The sequence below is a fragment of the Hermetia illucens genome, chromosome 3, assembly GCF_905115235.1.
Source record: "Hermetia illucens chromosome 3, iHerIll2.2.curated.20191125, whole genome shotgun sequence".
Lineage (NCBI taxonomy): Eukaryota > Metazoa > Arthropoda > Insecta > Diptera > Stratiomyidae > Hermetia > Hermetia illucens.
In genome coordinates, this window is record NC_051851.1 from 77,315,145 (window position 1) to 77,335,080 (window position 19,936).

At 40.7% G+C, this 19,936-nt stretch overlaps 1 protein-coding gene across 1 annotated transcript in view; it reads left to right on the forward strand.

The window, feature by feature from the left end:
• The first annotated feature begins 2,953 nt into the window (after positions 1 to 2,953).
• LOC119652527 (TBC1 domain family member 5) overlaps positions 2,954 to 19,936 on the forward strand; it is a 29,354-nt gene continuing 12,371 nt past the window's right edge. The window contains exons 1-10 of the mRNA XM_038056728.1: positions 2,954 to 3,238; positions 3,316 to 3,498; positions 3,575 to 3,659; positions 15,128 to 15,244; positions 15,304 to 15,449; positions 15,507 to 15,557; positions 15,615 to 15,717; positions 15,795 to 15,934; positions 16,069 to 16,211; positions 16,306 to 16,412. Coding sequence (XP_037912656.1) covers positions 3,141 to 3,238; positions 3,316 to 3,498; positions 3,575 to 3,659; positions 15,128 to 15,244; positions 15,304 to 15,449; positions 15,507 to 15,557; positions 15,615 to 15,717; positions 15,795 to 15,934; positions 16,069 to 16,211; positions 16,306 to 16,412 — 1,173 coding nt within the window. The 5' untranslated portion in view covers positions 2,954 to 3,140. The remainder of the gene's footprint in view (positions 3,239 to 3,315; positions 3,499 to 3,574; positions 3,660 to 15,127; positions 15,245 to 15,303; positions 15,450 to 15,506; positions 15,558 to 15,614; positions 15,718 to 15,794; positions 15,935 to 16,068; positions 16,212 to 16,305; positions 16,413 to 19,936) is intronic.

A 19,936-nucleotide genomic window follows, 5' to 3' on the forward strand; every position in this document is an offset into this window, starting at 1 on the left:
GTGAAAAGGCAAATGCAAAGAGTGGTAAACCAACTGGAGAGCTATCGTCGTCTCGTCCCATTTGTTTGCTGGACAGTATGGGAAAGTTGCTAGAGTGCATTATATTCAAAAGGTGCTCCTAATTATAGAGGAAGCAGAAGGCATGTCCACACAACAAAAGCGTTTTCGCGCTGACCGATCAAGGTATGGAACAGCGAATCAATGCCGGACGATTGGCAACGAGGCATTATCTGTCTCATACATAAAAAGGGAAATATCTCACAGTGCAGCAATTATAGAGGTATCACGTTGCTGAGTACCATCTATAAGATGTTATCCACTATCTTCCCAGGCCGGATAGCCCCATACGCCCAGAACATCATTGGCCCATACCAAAGAGGCTTCACTCCAGGCAAATCAGCAACAGATCAGTTTTTCTCTCTGCGGCAAACGATGAAAAAACTGTTGGAATATGGACAACAGTTGCACCATCTATTCATCGACTTTAAAGCCGCCTATGATAGCGTAGCCAGGGTAAAACTGTACACGGCCATGAGGGAATTCGGTATCCCGACGAAATTGATAAGGCTAAATAGGCTGACCTTGATCAATGTGCGAGGTCAGATAAAGCTCTTCATCATTCGACATCAACAACGGTCTACGACAAGGGAATGCCCTATCATGCGTCCTCTTTAACCTGGCCCTCGAGAAAGTGATCCGTGATGCTGAGGTAAATGCAAAAGGTACCATCCTCTTTAAGTCCACCCAACTACTGGCCTATGCTGACCATATCGACATCATGGGAAGAACCACTCGAGACGTACAAACTGCCATCATCCAGATCGAACAGGCGGCAATTGGGGCGAGATCTTGGGCTGCACATCAATGAAGGTAAGACAAAATATATGGTGGTAACGTCAGCACCGAAGACGAATCAACCAATAACATCAAACCGCACTGGTCAAACAGGAAGAATAAGGATAGGAGAATACAACTTTGGGACCGTTGATAATTTCTCCTATCTAGGGTCGAAATCACAACCTATAACAGCTACGATGATGAAATCCGCGCACGGTTGTTGTCAGCCAACAGAGCCTATTTCAGCTTACAAAGACTGTTCCGCTCGAAACGTCTCACCATAGGGTCAAAGCTCTTACTGTACAAGACTATGATTCTGCCTTATTAAGGCAGGCCTAGACCGGATACCGGTTGTTGCGCCGTTGATGATGATGATGATCAACGGTTAATGCTATCAACGCAGTAGGTAATCCGACAGAGGAAGTAATTTTAGGTATAAGGTGGCGAAGCAGAACCAAAAAATACTGCGCCATTATCACCCTCGACGTAATGCTTTCAACTCAACGCAATGGTAGCATATAATAAGATCCTTAAGTCAGCTGAATCTGCGCGACTATATTCAGCTAAGCATCAGAAATTATTTCGTAGATAGAAAGCTCCTTTATAGCACCGACGTAGGCCCAGTTTAATATTTGATAAGCAGCGGAGTGTCTCAAGCATCAGTGCTGGGCCCAATGCTCTGGAACGTAATGTATGACTATGTACTGTGCATCCAACTCCCGCGGCAAGCTACCCTTATCGGCTATGCAGATGACATCGCAATTGTTGTAATAGACAAGCACCTGGAGGATGTTATCTGAGCATGTGCGACATCGGTTAGGCTGATCAAGGATTGGTTGGCATCACATGGATTAAAGTTGGCGGAACACAAAACTGAAGCTGTACTGGTCAGCAGGTTGAGGAGATGCGAACTCTATACAGTTGGAAAGCACGCAGTGAGCATAATGCCGAAGATCGATGACGAGAAAAGAGGGCGCGCACAATCGAGGTGTGGCAGGAACGTTGGGTTAATTCTCACAAGGGGAGGTGAACGGCCAGGCTAATTCCAAATATCCAGCTCTGGATTATACGCAGCTATGGAGATGTACATTTTCACTTGATCCAGTTTCTAACTGAGTGTATAAACGAATACGAGGACCCGGAACACACTTTGTATGTCCCAGATTTGCAAATGAGAGGGAATAGCTTCGACTTCTCTCGACAAGTCCCTTTCAAGTGGAGACGATCATTTCGCGCTCGAATCCCAAGAAGTGTGGAATGCAGTTAGTGGCACCAGAAGCTGTATTCAGGAGGAGCTTCGAAGGTTAGAGCGCCGCAGAGAGGGAACAACAAGAGGTGGTTTTAGTGGGTTAAAATCCCACATTATGGCTTTCAATGCTTTCCACCCCTATAAAAAACAGGCAGACAGACGGATAGACAGACATCGACTCGATTCTAATAAGGTTTTGTTTCACACACGTTATCGATTTTTGCCGCATTTTTGATTGGAAAAATGCTCCCAAATTTCCAAAATTTAATGTATCTGTTTAATTTTAATTTAATTTTTATCAAAAAAAGTAAATTGGAGGAATAATTTGTTAACACTAGAATAAACCCTTAAGTCGGAACCTCTATAATTCAAAAAGAATTCTGGCAAATGACAATTAGACTTAGAAAGACTTTACTGTATATATTGTAAGTTGATCAAATTTAAGAAATATTGGAATAAGATGAAAATATAAATAGTTACGTGAAAATAATATAAATAGTTACGTTAAAATAAGCTACACGGAAAACCTATTGTTCTCTGCTTTGAACTGCTCGCAATTTGTGGGATTACTTCCATCTTCTCGATATACGGAGGGCTGCACTTAAAACCGACACAAAGCCATGAGGAAGGATTCACAGTTTCAATAGAGCCACTAAACTTCGCATCAACCGACAAACAATTGGAATCAGGGTCAACCGATTTTGGAAAGATTATTTTGCACACACAACACGGGAAAACGTTACAATAACCGTCGCAAACTACACCGCCGCCACCTATGGTTGACTAGTCTCACTGCACAGCTACAATTCTCGCCACTAATTACCCCCATCGCTACCACCGCACTGAATTGACAATCATCTGTTCACACGCAACACAACTCTTTGTGTCGCTGACATTCGACGTTCACCGCCTCCTCTGTTTACAACTGCGAGTCCAAATCTGGCCCAAGTACCGAACAAAGCCGGGACCTCTTATCTCTTCTCGTCGCCGATTTTCGCTTGCAACGACCTTAATGGATCTGTAGGAAACAGGAAACCCATCCAGACATTCGAGCATGACATCTTCCTCAACCGAAGTCCTTGAGGCGACAGAACTCTATTCGCCGGGGGCGGGAGCGGACACTACGACCCATTCGCCCACCGACAAGTATAGGTAGGTCCCGAGTAAACTCACAGAATTTCATTCCGCTTTGGAAAATTAACGACTGAATCAATGCTTCTAATCCTCAGGGCCGAGTGGAATGACCTCAAGACTGATTTGCTTCACAACAACTTAGAAAAACTGCGACAATTGGCCTTCGACGGCGACCTAAAGGTATCCAAATTCAGGAGCATATGCTGGTCACTGCTATTGCGGGTACTAAACGACGGCCCTGGCGACTGGGTTAATCAACGAGAGAAACAGCGAACAGGGTAAGTGGAAGCATTATTCCTCTGAAGTCTTTAAACTAAAATACCTTATTCTATACCGTTTCAATTCACCTTGCAGATACCTCAAACTTAAGGACGAATTTGCCAAAAATCCCCACACTGGAGCCGATAAGAACGATGACCCTCTATCGCAATCCCAACAGGTAAATATTTGGTCTCAGGTCTAATGTGCGACAATCTCCAAAGGCAACAACCTTTCAATTAAAGTGAAACAACTGCAAACATAATTACAATTTATCGCCTTCCAATGTTTATTGCTCTTATCAGTATTACACGCTTCAATTCTCTGGGGAAATGGGGCCGACGTCAGCGACATTGCACTGTTCCAGTAGTCAAAGGGTTTCAGATCCTAGTTAGGCACCAACGAAATTTATGAAACAAATTTCCAAATGCTTTTAACTGAATTCCTTGGAGTTGAATATAGGTCGCGTCAGTGGTGCGATTATGACATTTATATTCAAAGTGACAACCGTTTGTTGGGTTAAAGCTAAGATACTATAACACGACATTGTGGCGAGAAGTTTATTCATTCTAACGTGATTCACTCCTAAACGCCGCAGACTTTTGTATTAGGAAAAAAGTATTTAGTCGTGAGAATCCACTATAGCAAGTTATAATGACTATTCTGCATTATCTGGCTTCTAGCAGTAGCCAGCAGGTGCTGCTTTGAAATCAAATTCTCCGATTTAATCACAAATAATTGTAATTAGTTTTGGCGATTCTTACGGCAAACGTAATCGTTTCCTGATTCGACAACCAAGAGTTAAACTTGACAGCGATGCAAGTCAACAATCGCCATATGTCATTGAACTGGAACATCCTTTTTCGAGAAATCTTTTATAAGTTCCGCCAAAAATCGAAAGGCATTCATCTGAGGCGGCTCCAAGCATGGCTCCTTCTTCACCTCAATTTCTTTCTGTCCCCGGTCAGTCCATATCCTTGCTCGTGAAGCAACATTCTCATCCGTTGCTTCCAAGTAGCCATTCACTACCGTTTTCCTTGAATTCATGCGGCAATTTTAGCTTACATCGTCTGCTTTCCCAACCAACGCCATCATTGATTTCAATAGGAGATACAATTTTCACACCATCCGCATGTATCTTATCTACAAATACGATAAGTCAGAGTCATGGAATGGTACAATTTATCACGTCAGGGTCATCACTTTAATCACTGCAATCAAACTCCGGCACCGGCTGCACAACAGAGTTTTGTTAATTCCAGATCACAATTCCAAAGAACCTGATTAGATTATCTAAACGTTTATTTCCTCCCACAAAAAATCATTTTTCCACTTTCAAACCTTTTCTTAGATATTTCGCCTGTTGACCAATGCTGGTCGTTTCGAACGTAGCTGGGTGTTTAATCTGTCGAGCTGCTCGCAGTACTTATCGGCGGTAATGGTCTCGTTTGGTCCCAAAAGCTCGTAGTGTATGGGGCCACGAACGTCCCACCATATACTGAGCATTCGCTTCTGCTGATGAATAGACGGCTTTGCTACCGATGGACCCGGTTGATCTCGATGAGTGTAGGCTCGTTTCTTCGCTACGTTTTCGTACACAATCCATTTCTCATCGCCAGTTACCAATCGATTCAAAAAAGGGTCGTTTTCGTTCCGTAAAAGGTTATCGGAGCAAATTCTCACTCTATCGGCCAGATTTCGCTCAGTCAGTTCGTGCGGTACCCACTTTGTGCTCTTCAAAACATATCCAAGACGCGTAATGGCTACTGCTACTCCTGATTTTGATACACCGAGATCCTCTGCAAGCACACGTGTCGAAAGAAAAGGATTCGCTTCCAGTTTGTTGCGCAGGATATCGTCGTCAATCGTATAGGGTCTTCCTGAGCGAGGTTCATCTTCAAGTGTCACGTCTCCGCTGTAGAATTTTTCGAACCAATCGTAAACTGTCCTGCGCTTTACCTTTCCTTCACCGAATACCTTCGACAAATTTTCAATCGCCTTCGGCACCTTCGTCCCCATTTGAAACTCGTACAAAATGCAATGACGAAAATGTACTTTGTCGAATTCCATGTTTATCCTTGAATATCCTTCACAACACTGATCCTTCAAGGATAATTTACCATGCATTTTATAGTTAGGACTCTGACCCTTCCATTGGGATATCACATGTTGTACCTGCTGTTTTGGTTTGTCTGCTAATTGCTTTTTAATTGTCACATTAATATTTGTGCGAAAACTTTGTGGACAACCTGATACATCAAATTCGCACTAACTAAAAGCGCTTTCCTTATTTTTCTTTTTACAATATGTTTAATTTGAATACTTCACCGACTGCGTGCACACTGTACGACGGTTGGAGCAGAAGAGATCGGTTGGTTTCCATGTGGTTCCTCTGTCTCCAACCAACGGAACTTCTTCACCGCTGACTTTCCTCTCTCGTGGCGAGTTCTAATCATCTATCCGCTCGCATTAACAACATTCGAAATAAATTTCGAGTGTTTTTAATCCTTCTGCGCCACATCCTCTTGGTTATTGTTGATCGCGTTGCCTTATCATATAGATGCTACATACACATTTACCGCAAAGTCAATAGCGACTAGATCATTCTTTAAGATAGAACTTTTCAGTTGAGGAAACAGGAAGTCCTAAGTCTGCATCCACTTGATGACGGACCGGACCACTTGGGAACCAACTTACTTCCTCTCTTGTGGTCCACGGACCTCTTCTTACTTCTTTTGTTTGATTAGTCATTCAAAAGGATAACAGATAAATGTAGACAAAGGGATAGAGGGCTTATATATAACTGATCAAGAAAAGTTGCTAGAAAATGTCGTAAATCGTTTTCCTTTTTGATGAAATCGAAGAGTTACTGATTCATACCACTGAGTCCAATTCAAGGCTGTGCTGCGAGAAATTTATGTGATATTGGTCATATTGATATCCAGAGTGCACCACGATAAGTCTGTAGCCGGTAATCAGGAGTTCTAGTTAAGTATTATTGCTGACTAGGAAAATCTCCATCTTCGAATACAATTCCTAGTTCAGGTTTTATTGGCACTATTTTCTTAAAGGGACGTGACGCGTTTTTTAATACTTCAAAAAACGTTGTTTTGAGAAAAACGCGTTCAAAAATTTATTACAGCATTGCCAAAAATGACTTTTCAGTACAAAAGCCAAATCAAAACCGGCAAAACCAGTTTCCAAAGTGTTCCCTTCTATTTATACAACATCTTGACAAAACGACAATGTGTAACATACACATATAAAGCAGGCATTTTGAAGAGAAAGGCTCGATACAAGAAGTAAGAGACTCAAAATGCGGATTTGCATTGCCGCGCTATATACACTGGCTACTCATTTTTAAAATCGAATATGACTTGCATGTTCTTACCACATATTTTCGGATACAAAAATTGAACCCGTCACGTCCCCTTAAAGGGCATTTTGACTCCTTTTGCGATTGCGTAAACTGATTCTGTTCGGACAATTTTGGTCTTGCAGAGGCAAAATTCCGATTTCTCAAAGAAGGCAATAAACAACTGAATCTCAAGTATGATCTTGATATTGTGGTCTTGTGAAAGGTGCGTCCTGGGCGAACTGAAATAAGCTCCTCAATATTTATCAGATGATCCTTCACCCAGGCCGAAACTCAATGTGATTCAATAATACGTCTGGGGTTTTCTGACTCTCAGCTTTGCTACCTACTTATTATTTCGGAGTTGTCACAATCTCGGCAGATGCCGAATAATAATAATAATACTCGTTGGTGCAACGCTCGCCCGAGATTATTACTCTGATTTGACTGAGATACTCACAGCTGAGTCGATTGGTATCCCATATCCCGTCATGAGAACAAATCCCTCTGCCCAGCGCCCTAACGACTTGAGCCATCCACCTAATACTAGAAAATAATGCCACGCATATAAGCTCGGACGGCTACTTACTTTAAAATAAATATAAAAGAGGCTCTGGTGGTGGTGGCCGGCGGTAGATTAATGGAAGAATCCTCCGACAACTTTCCCTAAAATTGAGCACGTTTGCAAAATCGTGTATTTCTCCATGGTTTGAACCAGACTGTGTGAGAATACCAGAATATGAAGCGAAGCCGCAATGAAATAACGCAAAATCAGTAACTTTTGGTGGAAATTGATCTAAAGCTCCTTTAAAGTGTGGGATAAATCATAACGGAACTATGATCAAAGTAATGTAATTACCAAAATGTTTGATATAATAATCAATAAAAACAAAACCGGATTTTCTCATATAAATTGAAAGTAAGTCGAATCCCTTGAGAATCTACTGTATTTAACCCCATGCAAAAAATTCTAAAAATTTGGTGGATATAGAGTGTGTAGTTTCAGAGAAAAACATGATTTACCCAAAAACAATATTTTTTTTTATTTTTAAACGAAAAAATATTTTTTTTTTCAAATATTTCAAAAAGTAAAAAGATAGTGAAGAGATACTGAAGTATAAAAATGTGGCCTTTCTTAAATATTAAGTCAACAGTTTTTCATTTTTTTTAAGATATTTTTGAAAAAAAAATGATTTCTTTTTTGGAAAAATAAAAAAAAAAGTTGGGATACCAGAAGCCGGGTCCTTCGGGGATAAAGGTTTTGTGTTCATCTTATGTGAGAAACTCGCTTTCCACGATTTTCTTTTCGTACATAGCTAAGAATACAAAAGCATACATATACATATATGTTAGGTACATAAATTAAAAACCCCGGGTTACCAGAACACATATGTCTATTATATTGGTTACTACCGGCAAGCTTTATTAGCATATACATACACATGTCTACCTGCATATAAAGGGACACACAGGCCACATGTTCTCACCAAATTTCGTAACAATCAGTTCAGCCGTTTCTGAGTAAATCGAGTGTTACAGACTGGCAGACATTGAACCGATTTGAATGAGAAATGAGGGTAAATCACATTTTTTTCGAAACTTTATTTGAACAGGAATAACTCGAAAACTACTACTGTAAGAAACATTTTCACTGAACATTTCTTGCTTAGAATTGACCATTTAATCGATTTCTGTGGTTATTTTCAAAAGAAAATTTCCGCCCCGTATTCGGTGGTCGCACCCGATTTTCGGCTTTAATGATTGGACTAACTCAGAGGATTGAAAGATTGATCCTTCAAATTAAGTGAAGTCAACCCACAGTCTGCATTACAAACAGCCGCATGCGAGAGCCTAACTTGCCCTTTGCTATAAAAATAAGCGCGTAGCGGGTCGACCTGACGGTGATATTGTGCCGCCACATCAACCACGCCTCTGCCTCCGATGTCATGAAGCAGGTTCAACCGCTTCACGGCAAAGTTTGGATGATGCATTCGCAATTTGGACATAATAGTCTGTGTCCGCCGCTGGACGTTTTCCTAATCCGTCTTCGTTCACGGCAATGTTCCAGTGAAGCGATAACAAATACATTCAATGCGCTTACTTTATTCTTTCTTCTTCTTTATTACTTTCTCAAACCAAACCCAAATTCCAACCAAAGAGGAATCAATAAAACCCCCTCGGAAGATGTGCCTGCACTGATAAGGCGATATAGCACGGAATAGCAGTTTGGGACCAACGAGATACAGATGTAGAACCTCGATTAGCCAGATCTGTGGGACGCTGTCAAAAGCCTTATCGTAATCGATATAACAACAAACCAGATTTCTCTGACCTCCAGTTACTTGTCCTACAACTATAGAGTCAATAATGATTTGCTCATGGCAACCCTTTGACCTAACTTGGCAGCCCTTCTGCTCCTTGGACAGAATGTATCTGCGGGGTCCTGCACCGTGTCATTTTTAGGGGCAAGGTAGGTAATTCCTCAGCTAGGAAGGTGGAAATTCCTCAAACCAACTAATGACCTGAGTTATGCTATGTGCCAATCGACCATGTTAAACTTGTTATACCAGAAGTTCTGCATCCGATCCAGACTAGGAACTCTCTAATTCTTCGATACCATCCGCAAAATTCATGCCTGGCATAGTGACATAGCCCAACCTAATACTCTTTTGCTTCCTTTGGCGAAGACTGTACCGTCTGGACGCTCTATTGGGATTCGTTGAGAGATCTGAAAAACGTCCGGTGGTTCCTTGCGTACGTTGTATTCTGAACACGTCTGGAGTGACTTTCGCCATTGCATACGCCACAAAGTTTCTGCTTTAGTGTGTCCAGAATCTCAACTATGGGTGTCTCGCCTGCTGACATTGCCAGTGCTGATTTGAGTCAACCTAGCAATGTCCTGCCTTCATCAGTCCCGCCGACGTTCCAGAGGAATTTTCCATGGTGTGACTCTACGGTCACTCAAACCAATAACGCGAAAATGAATTCTCTGGTCGTGTAATCTGAGACGCAATCTCGTCATTGATTTGAGATAGAATTCTCGGAATGGCTAGAGATGCATAGAGCCTAAGAATACCTGGTCTATGGAAATAATCCATTTTCGAGAATTCTATACACGCTCTTTGAAATTCGTCACGAACCTCAGCGGAGGCTTCAGACGGACGGCGCTTTGGCGAGTACCGAAACTGTTGCCTACAGTGCGGCGTAGTGTTGTTTATGCCGCCGGTTCTGCCCCATCCACTCTTGGTCACTAGTTTCCGCGATAATCTCAACCGAATAACTCCAAGCCCTGATGACGGGATTATCACTACTAGTGATAAAGTTGTATTGGTCTGCAATCCGCTGCACAGCCACGTGCGCGCATTGCAGAAACGCTCGACGAATCTCTTTTGCAACAGAGGCGATAAGATGTACCTGCGTCCGACGTCATTATCTCTTAGTAGAAGCAGATGATAAAGAGGTTCACATCCTCAGTCCACTTCATCTGCGGCCTACGCAAACATGCTGAAGTAGTCGGCACAGATTATGGCGAGACATATGCAGATGTCGAACCGCCCCGCTCAGCTAATTGAAATTTTAAGGACAATGCCGCGGCATACTCTGATTTTTTCTCGTTTATTCTTAATTTTACCGAAGTGGCGATCATGTATTTGAAATCAAATACCTTACTTTGGACATATCTATGTAAGAAGAACTAGAACCACCTACCACCTACGTTTATAACACCTTGTATTTTCTTGTCGGAACGAATTTCGGGCCGGTTTAGAGATTTCCCGGCGAATCAATTGTAACTAAGCTTACTTCACGATTTTGCTTCTCTTTTTCTACCAACAAAAGAACGTGGTGATGCACACTGCACAGGCTGTTTTGAGCCTTACTTGCATTATAACCCAATTACTCACAGCCATTCTAAAGCCTAAGGATAGTGGGGTGATTGTTGCTCAATCTTCCTCCCACTCGAAGGCGACCACTGTCTACTTCAACAAATGGCTTAAGAGTTCTCAACCAGTGATTCCCCCCTGATTTGCAATCACAGAAGCAGTGCATGAGAATTTCTGCCTCTCCACAGCTTCGACAATGCGAATTGTAGGGTACGCCGAATCTGGGGGTATGATCCCTTATAAGCCAGTGCCGCGTTCAGACCACCATAATCTTATATGCATTTGCACCTGTCTGGCAAAAAAGCTCTTGTAATTGAATCTTATAGTCGGACCAAATCCTCCGTGGTTGGTGCAGGTGTTTACCCTTCGCCATCTGGGGCCCGCGACTGCTAAGTAATGCGAGTAGATTCTATCGTTAACAGTTGCCAGCGGGACATAGATTGTGTCCTCCAAGGGGCTGCCAAGAGTATAGCCTCGCCTGGTCAGTCCGTTCATTCCCCTCTTTGTTCTTATGACCGGGAGCCAGATGGGGGTGGAGATGGTGATCTTGAGTATGCCGCCCTGACTATCCAGCGGGTTCCTGCACTGCCTGGACAATGTCATCACTAAGTACATTGCCGCTAGGCTATCGCTTAGAATGGCTGTTACGCTCGGGGCTCAGACCATACGACTCAACTACTAGAAAGAAAATCCACCGGTGAAGAATACAACGTCATAACTTTAAAACACGTCGTCGGTTTTCGACTCTGCCCTGTCCTCGTGAGTCCGTAGGGAATGCTCAAAGTTCCCAAGTTACTCTATCTAGAATGTTACTATGCCTGCAGAGCTTCGCTGCCCAACATCCGGACTCACGTAGTCTGGTAGCATTGCACCCTACAGCCTATTATGTGGAGGTTTTGCGAAAGTATTATGTGGAGGTCAAGGAAAAGAGATGTAGGAGTACATTGAGAGCATCTGTCGGGCTGGAGCATCGGTAGCACTTGCACACGCGGTCTTTTGAATCCTATTAAACTTCGCTATACTATACTTTTTGCTCAGCGCCTGCCACCACTCAATAGAACCCTATTTTAGGATGGGGCGAGCTGATTAGTCGCGGACTCATAGCTGCGCTTGCCCATTTTCGAAAACCAAGAACGTGGCTTCAAGAGTGTGATACGCATCCCAAACTACTAACTCTTCGCATTAATGCGTGAAGCAATTTCATAAGACAGTTCTCCAATGATCGGTCGTCAAAAATTCAGTTTTATTCAGATTCAATCTGAAATCGTGTTGCATGAGGCGGTCATTCTATTTATGAAGAACTTGCTGGAGATCATTTTTGCTATTAGACGCTAGGAAAACATCATCTGCATAAAGCAGTGTATAGGGCGCTGAATGTCCCGTGTGACAGTGTCCATAACAAGAACAAAGAGGAGTGGTGAGAGAGCGCTTCCATGATAAACACCAACAGAAACACGTTGCGATTCTGGTACACCCGGCACGAACTTTATTTTTAAGATGGTGGTAGAACAATTGAACCCAGCGCACGAGTTCTTCTGACACTAAGTGTTGAAGGGCAGCTCGTTTGACAGCGATCGCTTTCTTTACTTGACATTCTTATAAATTTGCAAATTGACGCGCGTTTTATCGCCGAGGAACTTGTGATAGAGGCGTTTCTATTCACGAACCTTCATTTCAACATCGTCATTTCACAGCCAAGTATCTCGGCTGATATACCGCTTACGTGGCTTGGTGATCCCGAGGGGGTCAGGGTCACTTTGTGGATCGTGTCTTTTATTTGGTTCCACGATTCTTCCACATTCATAATCGTTGATCGATTATCAACGTAAGTGAGATCATTTCTTCTTTCTTCTCACGAAATCGCCACCAGTGCGCGGGCCAGTGCGTTCCTCACACTGCTTTATCGGTGGCTTGATTCGCAGAACGGCAATCAACGGCCGATGTTGAGGTGCGATGGTCTCATAGGGAGCGGCTTTGCAATCAGTGACGATGGTAAAATGTCGGTGTCTTATGAGAATATAGTCGATTTGCGTTTTACTATTCTTACTATAAAATGTTGATAGTTTCTCCTATCTAGGGCCGAAAATCAGAACCGACAACTGCTGAGGCCAAGTATTTTTGGTTGCCAGCAGAGCCTATTTCAGCTTAAAAAAACTGTTCCGCTCGAAACGTCTCACCGTAGGGTCAAAGGTCTTACTTACCAGGCAATGATCTTGGGCTCTTAGCAAGAAAAATGACAAACTTTTGGCCGCGTTCGAGAGAAGAATCCGAGGAAGAATTTTTGGCCCCTTACATGAGGATGAACAATTCTGTAGCCTATATAAGAAGGAGCGATGGTATACGTTAGGACTGGAGTTCTTTATTAAGGCAGGTCCAGACCGGATACCAGTTGTTACACCGTTGATGATGATGATTCTGAAATAGCTACGAGTAAATTAACAATCCATGCAATGAAAGAAATCGATTCTGATAACCTAATGTGGTTTCGCCTCTTAAGGTCTGGACTGACTGACAGTACTAATAAACTTGAGTGCTTGATGGGAAATGGATGTCACAATAACCGCAGTTACCAAAACTCCTGGAGATGTAACTTGGTTCATTTGCAAAAAAAGTTGGAACGACTGATTCGACAAAGAATTTAATCTGACAAGCATACGGGACAATGCTGCATTGTCAAAGAACGCGGGCTCGCGCAAAGGCCTATAACGAACTTCGCTGAGCGTACAGTGTACAAAGTACAAAGTACAGCACAGGGAGCAAGCGTAGAAATGTTCTCAACAAGTCAACAAGATGAAGCTATATACACGTCGATGCTCAAAGAGACAAATCGAATGATGGGTTTAGATGATGATGAACTGTTCAACAACCACAGTATCGACGAGTTTGAGTTCCTGCCGCCTGAAGACGACGAATAAATACTGCCAATATCAAGCACGGAAAAAAACAGTCCGTGCAAATCATCGGGACAGATCTCATACATAGAAAGGCAGGCAGATAGAATGCAGCAATTATAGAAGTATAAAGTTATTAAGTACCTTCTATAAGATATTCTCCGCTATCTTGCTAAGCCCAGAACATCATCGACCCATACTAAAGAACCGCAGACAGAATATGGCCATCAGTTGTACCATTTTTTCATGAAGCTATCTGTACGCAGCCAGGAGAGAATACGGTAAACCGACCAAATTGATAAAAGCAGCAGAAACACTATCGACAACGGCCTAAGACAAGGGAATGCCCTATAACAAATCCTTTTCAACCTGGCACTGGAAAAAGTGATTTGTGATGTTGATGTAAGTGTGAGAGGTGCCAGCCTCTTCAGATCCACTCAATTACTGGGAGCTAATGATATTGGCATGGAAAGAACAACCCGAGATGTACAATCGACCTTCATCCAGATTGAGCAGTGACGCGAGATATTGAGCTCCACATTAAAGAAAGCAACAAGAAGTACATGGGGACAACGTCATTACCAAAAACCATAGAAGCAAAAGCATCAAATGGCACTGGTCAAATGAGAACAATAAAAATAAAGGACTATAACTTTGAGACCATTGATAAATTCTCTTATTTCGGGTCGAAAATCACAGCCAATAACAGCTACGCGACGCGCCTATTTTAGGGTCAAAGCTCTTATGGAACAAGGCAATGTTCTTGCCAGTACTCATGTATTCCTCGGAGACCTGTGTTCTTAGCAAGAACAAATGTAAACTATTGGCCGCGTTCGAGAGAAGAATCCTCCCCTACATGCGGATCAACGATGCCATGGCCTATATAACGACGAAATTTATGAGCGATATAGCGATCGTCTGGTTGTTGATAAAATCCGGCTCAATAAGTGAGCAGGTCACTTAATTCGTATGGGTGAGGATGAGTCGTTCCGGAAAGTCTATAAGGCAATGATTATGGCAGAAAAAGAAAACCTGGCAGACCCTACCTCAGATGAAACGATGGCGTAGGGCATGCTGTTAGGGATATCGAATTGATGGTCCTCGGTTGGGTTGATAATGATGATATTTATTAGATATATTACTATATTTGTAGGCATCGAGTACCATGGACTACTAGGGTCTGAGTGTTCAGAGGCTTTGCATCTCCCCCACCTCCAACATATTTTTAGGAAATGACTAACCATCACCCCCCTTAAGTTAATACTAGAATCACAATAATAGCAGTATTATGCTCCATATTATGGTCTACGATTACTGACAAAGTTACAGAGAATGTCTTATATGATTTCCGAATTCTTACAAAATAGTCAAAACCATAACCGATAAACCAACGATACCTTCTTTGATTGATTTTGGCTCTGAAACAGAATCGTTTTCTTTCCCTGAATATACAAGGTTTCCCCAATATTTTTACTTTGATATTGCTTATTTCAATAAATTATTTAGTCCTCTTCCTTAACAGAGCCTCTGGAATCAGTATTTTGGCGATCAAGAACTATTGGCTGTTATCAAACAAGATGTTGTACGAACATTCCCTGGAGTAGACTTTTTTCGCAAACCTCTGATTCGAGATACAATGGTTGCTATCCACACATTCCGAACCCAAATACAAATAAAATTTAATCAAAATATTTCTAGACAAATATTCTATTCAACTATGCCCGCGAACATCCCTATATGTGCTATCGTCAAGGCATGCATGAGATTCTGGCACCGATTCTGTTTGTCATGCATAGCGACCATCAAGCGCTTCAACACGTCCAAGAAGTGACTAAAGATATCGAGTAAATTGTTTGAAATATAAATTTTAAAAATTATAAATAACATGTAAACGATTTAAGTCCAATTTTAGCTGATGTACTGGACCCACAGTATTTGGAGTCTGACTGCTAGTAAATATGAGTCTTTTTACTATGCGAACTAAATATCTAATTGTTCTGATTTTCTAGTTGTATATTTTCTCGTGTCATGTCCAAAATCGAATCCTACTATCGCATTGTCAACATGGTTCCTAATTCGCAGGGATATTTTCCAACCCAATCTGAATTACCGGTATTTAGAAAACATGATTTTTTTCCTCTCAAGGATCTACTACTTTTTTCGGTTTTGATATTATACTTTCATTTTAGTCACCAGATACGCCTTTACCTCCCGAAAATGAAGTCATCGGCCAACTGAACTTCATTAGAGACAAGATTCTCGCTAAAACTGATCTCCACTTGCATAATCATTTGTTGAAATTAGATATTCCGTTGCATATTTTTGGAATGTGAGTAAATAAGACATCATTTGAAACATAAATTAATCATTTTTATCTATCACTCTTGACTCATGCAACGATCTCAACTTTGGTTATTTTAGATGATTATATATCAAAGCAATTTACATTTCCTGAAATTTCAGTCGATGGCTTCGGCTCTTGTTTGGCCGTGAATTCCAACTACAAGACTTACTCATGCTCTGGGATGCAATTTTCGCCGACAGTGATACATTTGATTTGCCAGATTATATTTTAGTGGCAATGCTAATAAGAATACGTGATAAGCGTAAGTAAATCTTGTTATGTAAATAAGTGGATATTGAAGTGTAAACGGTTATCACGTTCACATTTTATTGCTCATTTTCTAATTTTATTTCTAGTTCTATTGAGCGATTACACGACATGTTTAACACATTTAATGCGCTATCCAAATAATGTTGATATTTCGTTGATATTACGACATGCATTGCATATGAAGATTCCTCAAGTAAGTATTTAATTAAGATTAAGTATTTTATGTATGCGCTGCGTGTCTTTCAAAACTCGAAAAATATTGATCCTAAATCAAACAATAATGAAAGGCACGTTAATTCTCCAATCTTTTCTAATAATGCATTCAAAATGTTTCAAAATATTAGATAATATTGTTAACCCCGAAAACCACTTTCACTTTTTCTTTGGAGACAACGTTTCTCACCTAAAACATGTACAGTGAAACAATCGCATCCCACCCACAAAAAAAGGAGAAAATAACCAAACCTATATGTTATCGAACCATCGAAAAAGTAGCAAGTCCGCATTGCTGTCACAAAGAAAACAAAATATCATGGAAGATCTCTCCCAAAAGCCACGATTACGTGAACAGAATGGCAAAATTACTCTAGATTTGAGCCAAGAAATATTCGGTAGATAAGTTCCTGAAAACCGAAGACTCTCAGTCTAATGGGTCATCGATCTATTCTTTTATTCATTGATAATCGAAATATTGTAGGCGCCGAAGAATTTCCTATGTGGTTTTGTTTTCTCTGACGATAATACTATTTGTAACTCGATTTCGCCTCGACGCAAGAATAGCGTTAAATACAAATACATTAGTATATCTTAAGTTTAAAGACTCAGTTACCATACTTCCATATTATGAAGAGGTTAGATATTGTCTTCTGTTTGTAGTCAAGCCTAAAATTGATAGACCAGTAGCTTACTCCAAACTACAATTTTTATTTTACAGTGCAGATATATATTTCAGGAGCAACTTACCCTCTTCTTCAGTAGAAAGCTACTAAAAATAATTGTGACGATACGGTTCTTTCTATACTTAAACACTAATTACCTAAATTACTTTTTTTAAAAAAAACCTTAAATTATTAACCTAATTACCTGTTAATTACCGCGGCGAGTCTTATTAATTTTGAAGGGCAATTACTGGAATCTGTGTTTAATAACCGCGTCGCGTCTTCTCTCAAAATTTCTAGACTTTCCCAAGGGTCCAAGGATGTCGTTCGGTTTGTATGACGCAAGAGCTCAAGATTTTCGCATTTTATGCACGACCTTTATTTCCGAACACTACTTACCGGTTCCTTGATATGTTCATTAAATCTAGTCGTTATCAGGCATTTAGTCTGTCCTATGTATATTTTATTACAGTCGCTGTACGTTATTCGGTAGATCCCGCTTTTTTCCTCTGTTGCCAAAGGATCCTTGACGCTTCCCAGTAAATTCCGCAATGTGGACGATCGACTCGAACCTATGACTTCCAGTTGGTAGTTTTTTACCCAATGTTGTAGGAATACGGGATATTTATGCGCCTGGTGGTTACCTCCTTCTGCTGCGAAAATAGTGTCGTATAGGCATGCCTATTGTGTTCCTTGATTTTCCTTCCGATCAATTTCCTAGTAGTCTGAGGATTATACTTATTCTTAATAGCGGTGCCAATAATATACTGTCGTTCCTTATTGAAACCGTATTCTGAAAGAAGGTATGTGATCAGTCGGTGAATCATGCAATTATAGGCAGCCATTTTTTGGGAAAATGTGTTACTGGTATCGTTCTCTGCGTTGCTGTAGGCTTACGGTATATCTCGAACTTAAGCTTTCTGTTAGAGTTGACGATATTTAGATCCAGGAAAGGTAGAACCACATCCTTTTCTACCTCTAGTGTAAACTCGATTTTATTATGATTCTTGTTTATAGAGAAGATGACCATGTCTATGTCGTCCATTCTAACGATCGCAAATACGTCGTCTACATACCTAAACCATACTTTAGGCATTATTCCCCTCAATTCAATTTCTTCTTCGATTGATGACATGAACTTTTCAGTGAGTAACGGCAAGAGGGGGTTCCCCATCACTACTCCTGAAGTAGTTTTGTAGAATTCTCAGACCATTGAGAAATTGATTGGAAGAAAAGTCAAGCAACACAATAGGTATGCCTATACAACGCTATTTTCGCAGCAGAAGGAGGTAATCACTAGACGAATAAGTATCCCATATTCCTACCTATTTAACAACATCAGGAATTGGGTAAGAAAGTACCAACTGGAAGTCGTAGGTTCGAGTCGATTGTCCACCTTGCGGAATTTACTGGGAGGCGTTAAGGATCCTTTGGTAACGGACGAAAAAAGCGGGATTTACCGAATAACGTGCAGCGACTGCAATAAATTATACATAGAGCAAACGAAACGCCTGATAACGACGAGATTTAACGAACACATCAAGGAAACGGTAAGTAGTGTTCGAAAACAAAAGTCGTGCATAAGGTCATCAGTGGCAACGCACATAGTAACCTTGCGGCGCGAAAATCTTGAACTCTTGCGGCATACTAACCGAACGACAACCTTGGACCCTTGGGAAAGTCTAGAAATTCTGAGAGAAGACGGGACGCGGTTATTAAACACAGATTCCGGTAATTGCCCCTCAAAATTAATAAGACTTGCCGCGGTAATTAATAGATAATTAGGTTAATAATTTAATATTTTTTTTTTTGTTAAAAAGTAATTTAGGTACTTAGTGTTTTTAGTATAAATAGAACCGTAGAATCGCAATTGTTTTTAGTAGCTCTGTACTGAAGAAGGGAGTAAGTTGCTCCCGAAATATATATATACGTAATAAAATAAAATTGTAGTTTGGAGTAAGCTACTGGTCTATCAATTTTAGACTTAACTACAAAGAGAAGACAATATCTAACGTTTTAGTTATTTTTAATCTTTTCTGAGCGCTCCAAGGTGAGATATCTCTCGACTACGATTTTTGCTCTAGTACATCTTCTAAATTATGAGTCGAGTTTTTTCCATTAACATAACAACATATTTTTTTATTTAGTTTTTTTTTGTAGCATTTACGGCTAATTATGCTTATTTGAATAATATAACCAAGTTAAAGAAAGAAAACCAATTTTAATTTAATTTATCACATGCGTTCACTGCCATTTTTGTTTAGAAAAAAATTATCTTTATTCTATATATACCTAGAAAACTACGAACGGAATTTTAAAAATATTAATTTTTGGGAAAAGTGGCAGACAAAAAAATCCGCACGTGCTTCTCTGCAAAATACAGTCAGAAAAGTAGTTTTCAAATTTAAAGTTATATCAAAATTATTTGTTACGTCAATTTAAAAAAAAAATATTTACCGATTTTTGAAGACTTTACTGTCACTGTTCCCTTGAGATTTTTGTTACTAACAAAATCCTATGAATTTTTTTTGATTTTAATTATCTAACCGCAATCACAGTCTTTATGGGTTCAGAATTGTCCATTATTAAGATTATGCTCAGAAAACTCGGAATTTAATCGCATGTCGTTCAAGCCTATAACCAATAAGAATTTTATTATGTTCCGGACTTCCAAGAGTTTCAACCTGGCATCTGATACTAAGGTTTGCACAAGTATCGGGCGCTGTTCCAGAACAGGTGTGGAGGTTTTATCACTCTCCTCACAGAATCGGTAGACACTGTTCGCAGCTTTCCTAACTAGTAATTTGACCTGCAATGACCACTGAGTATTTTTACGTCT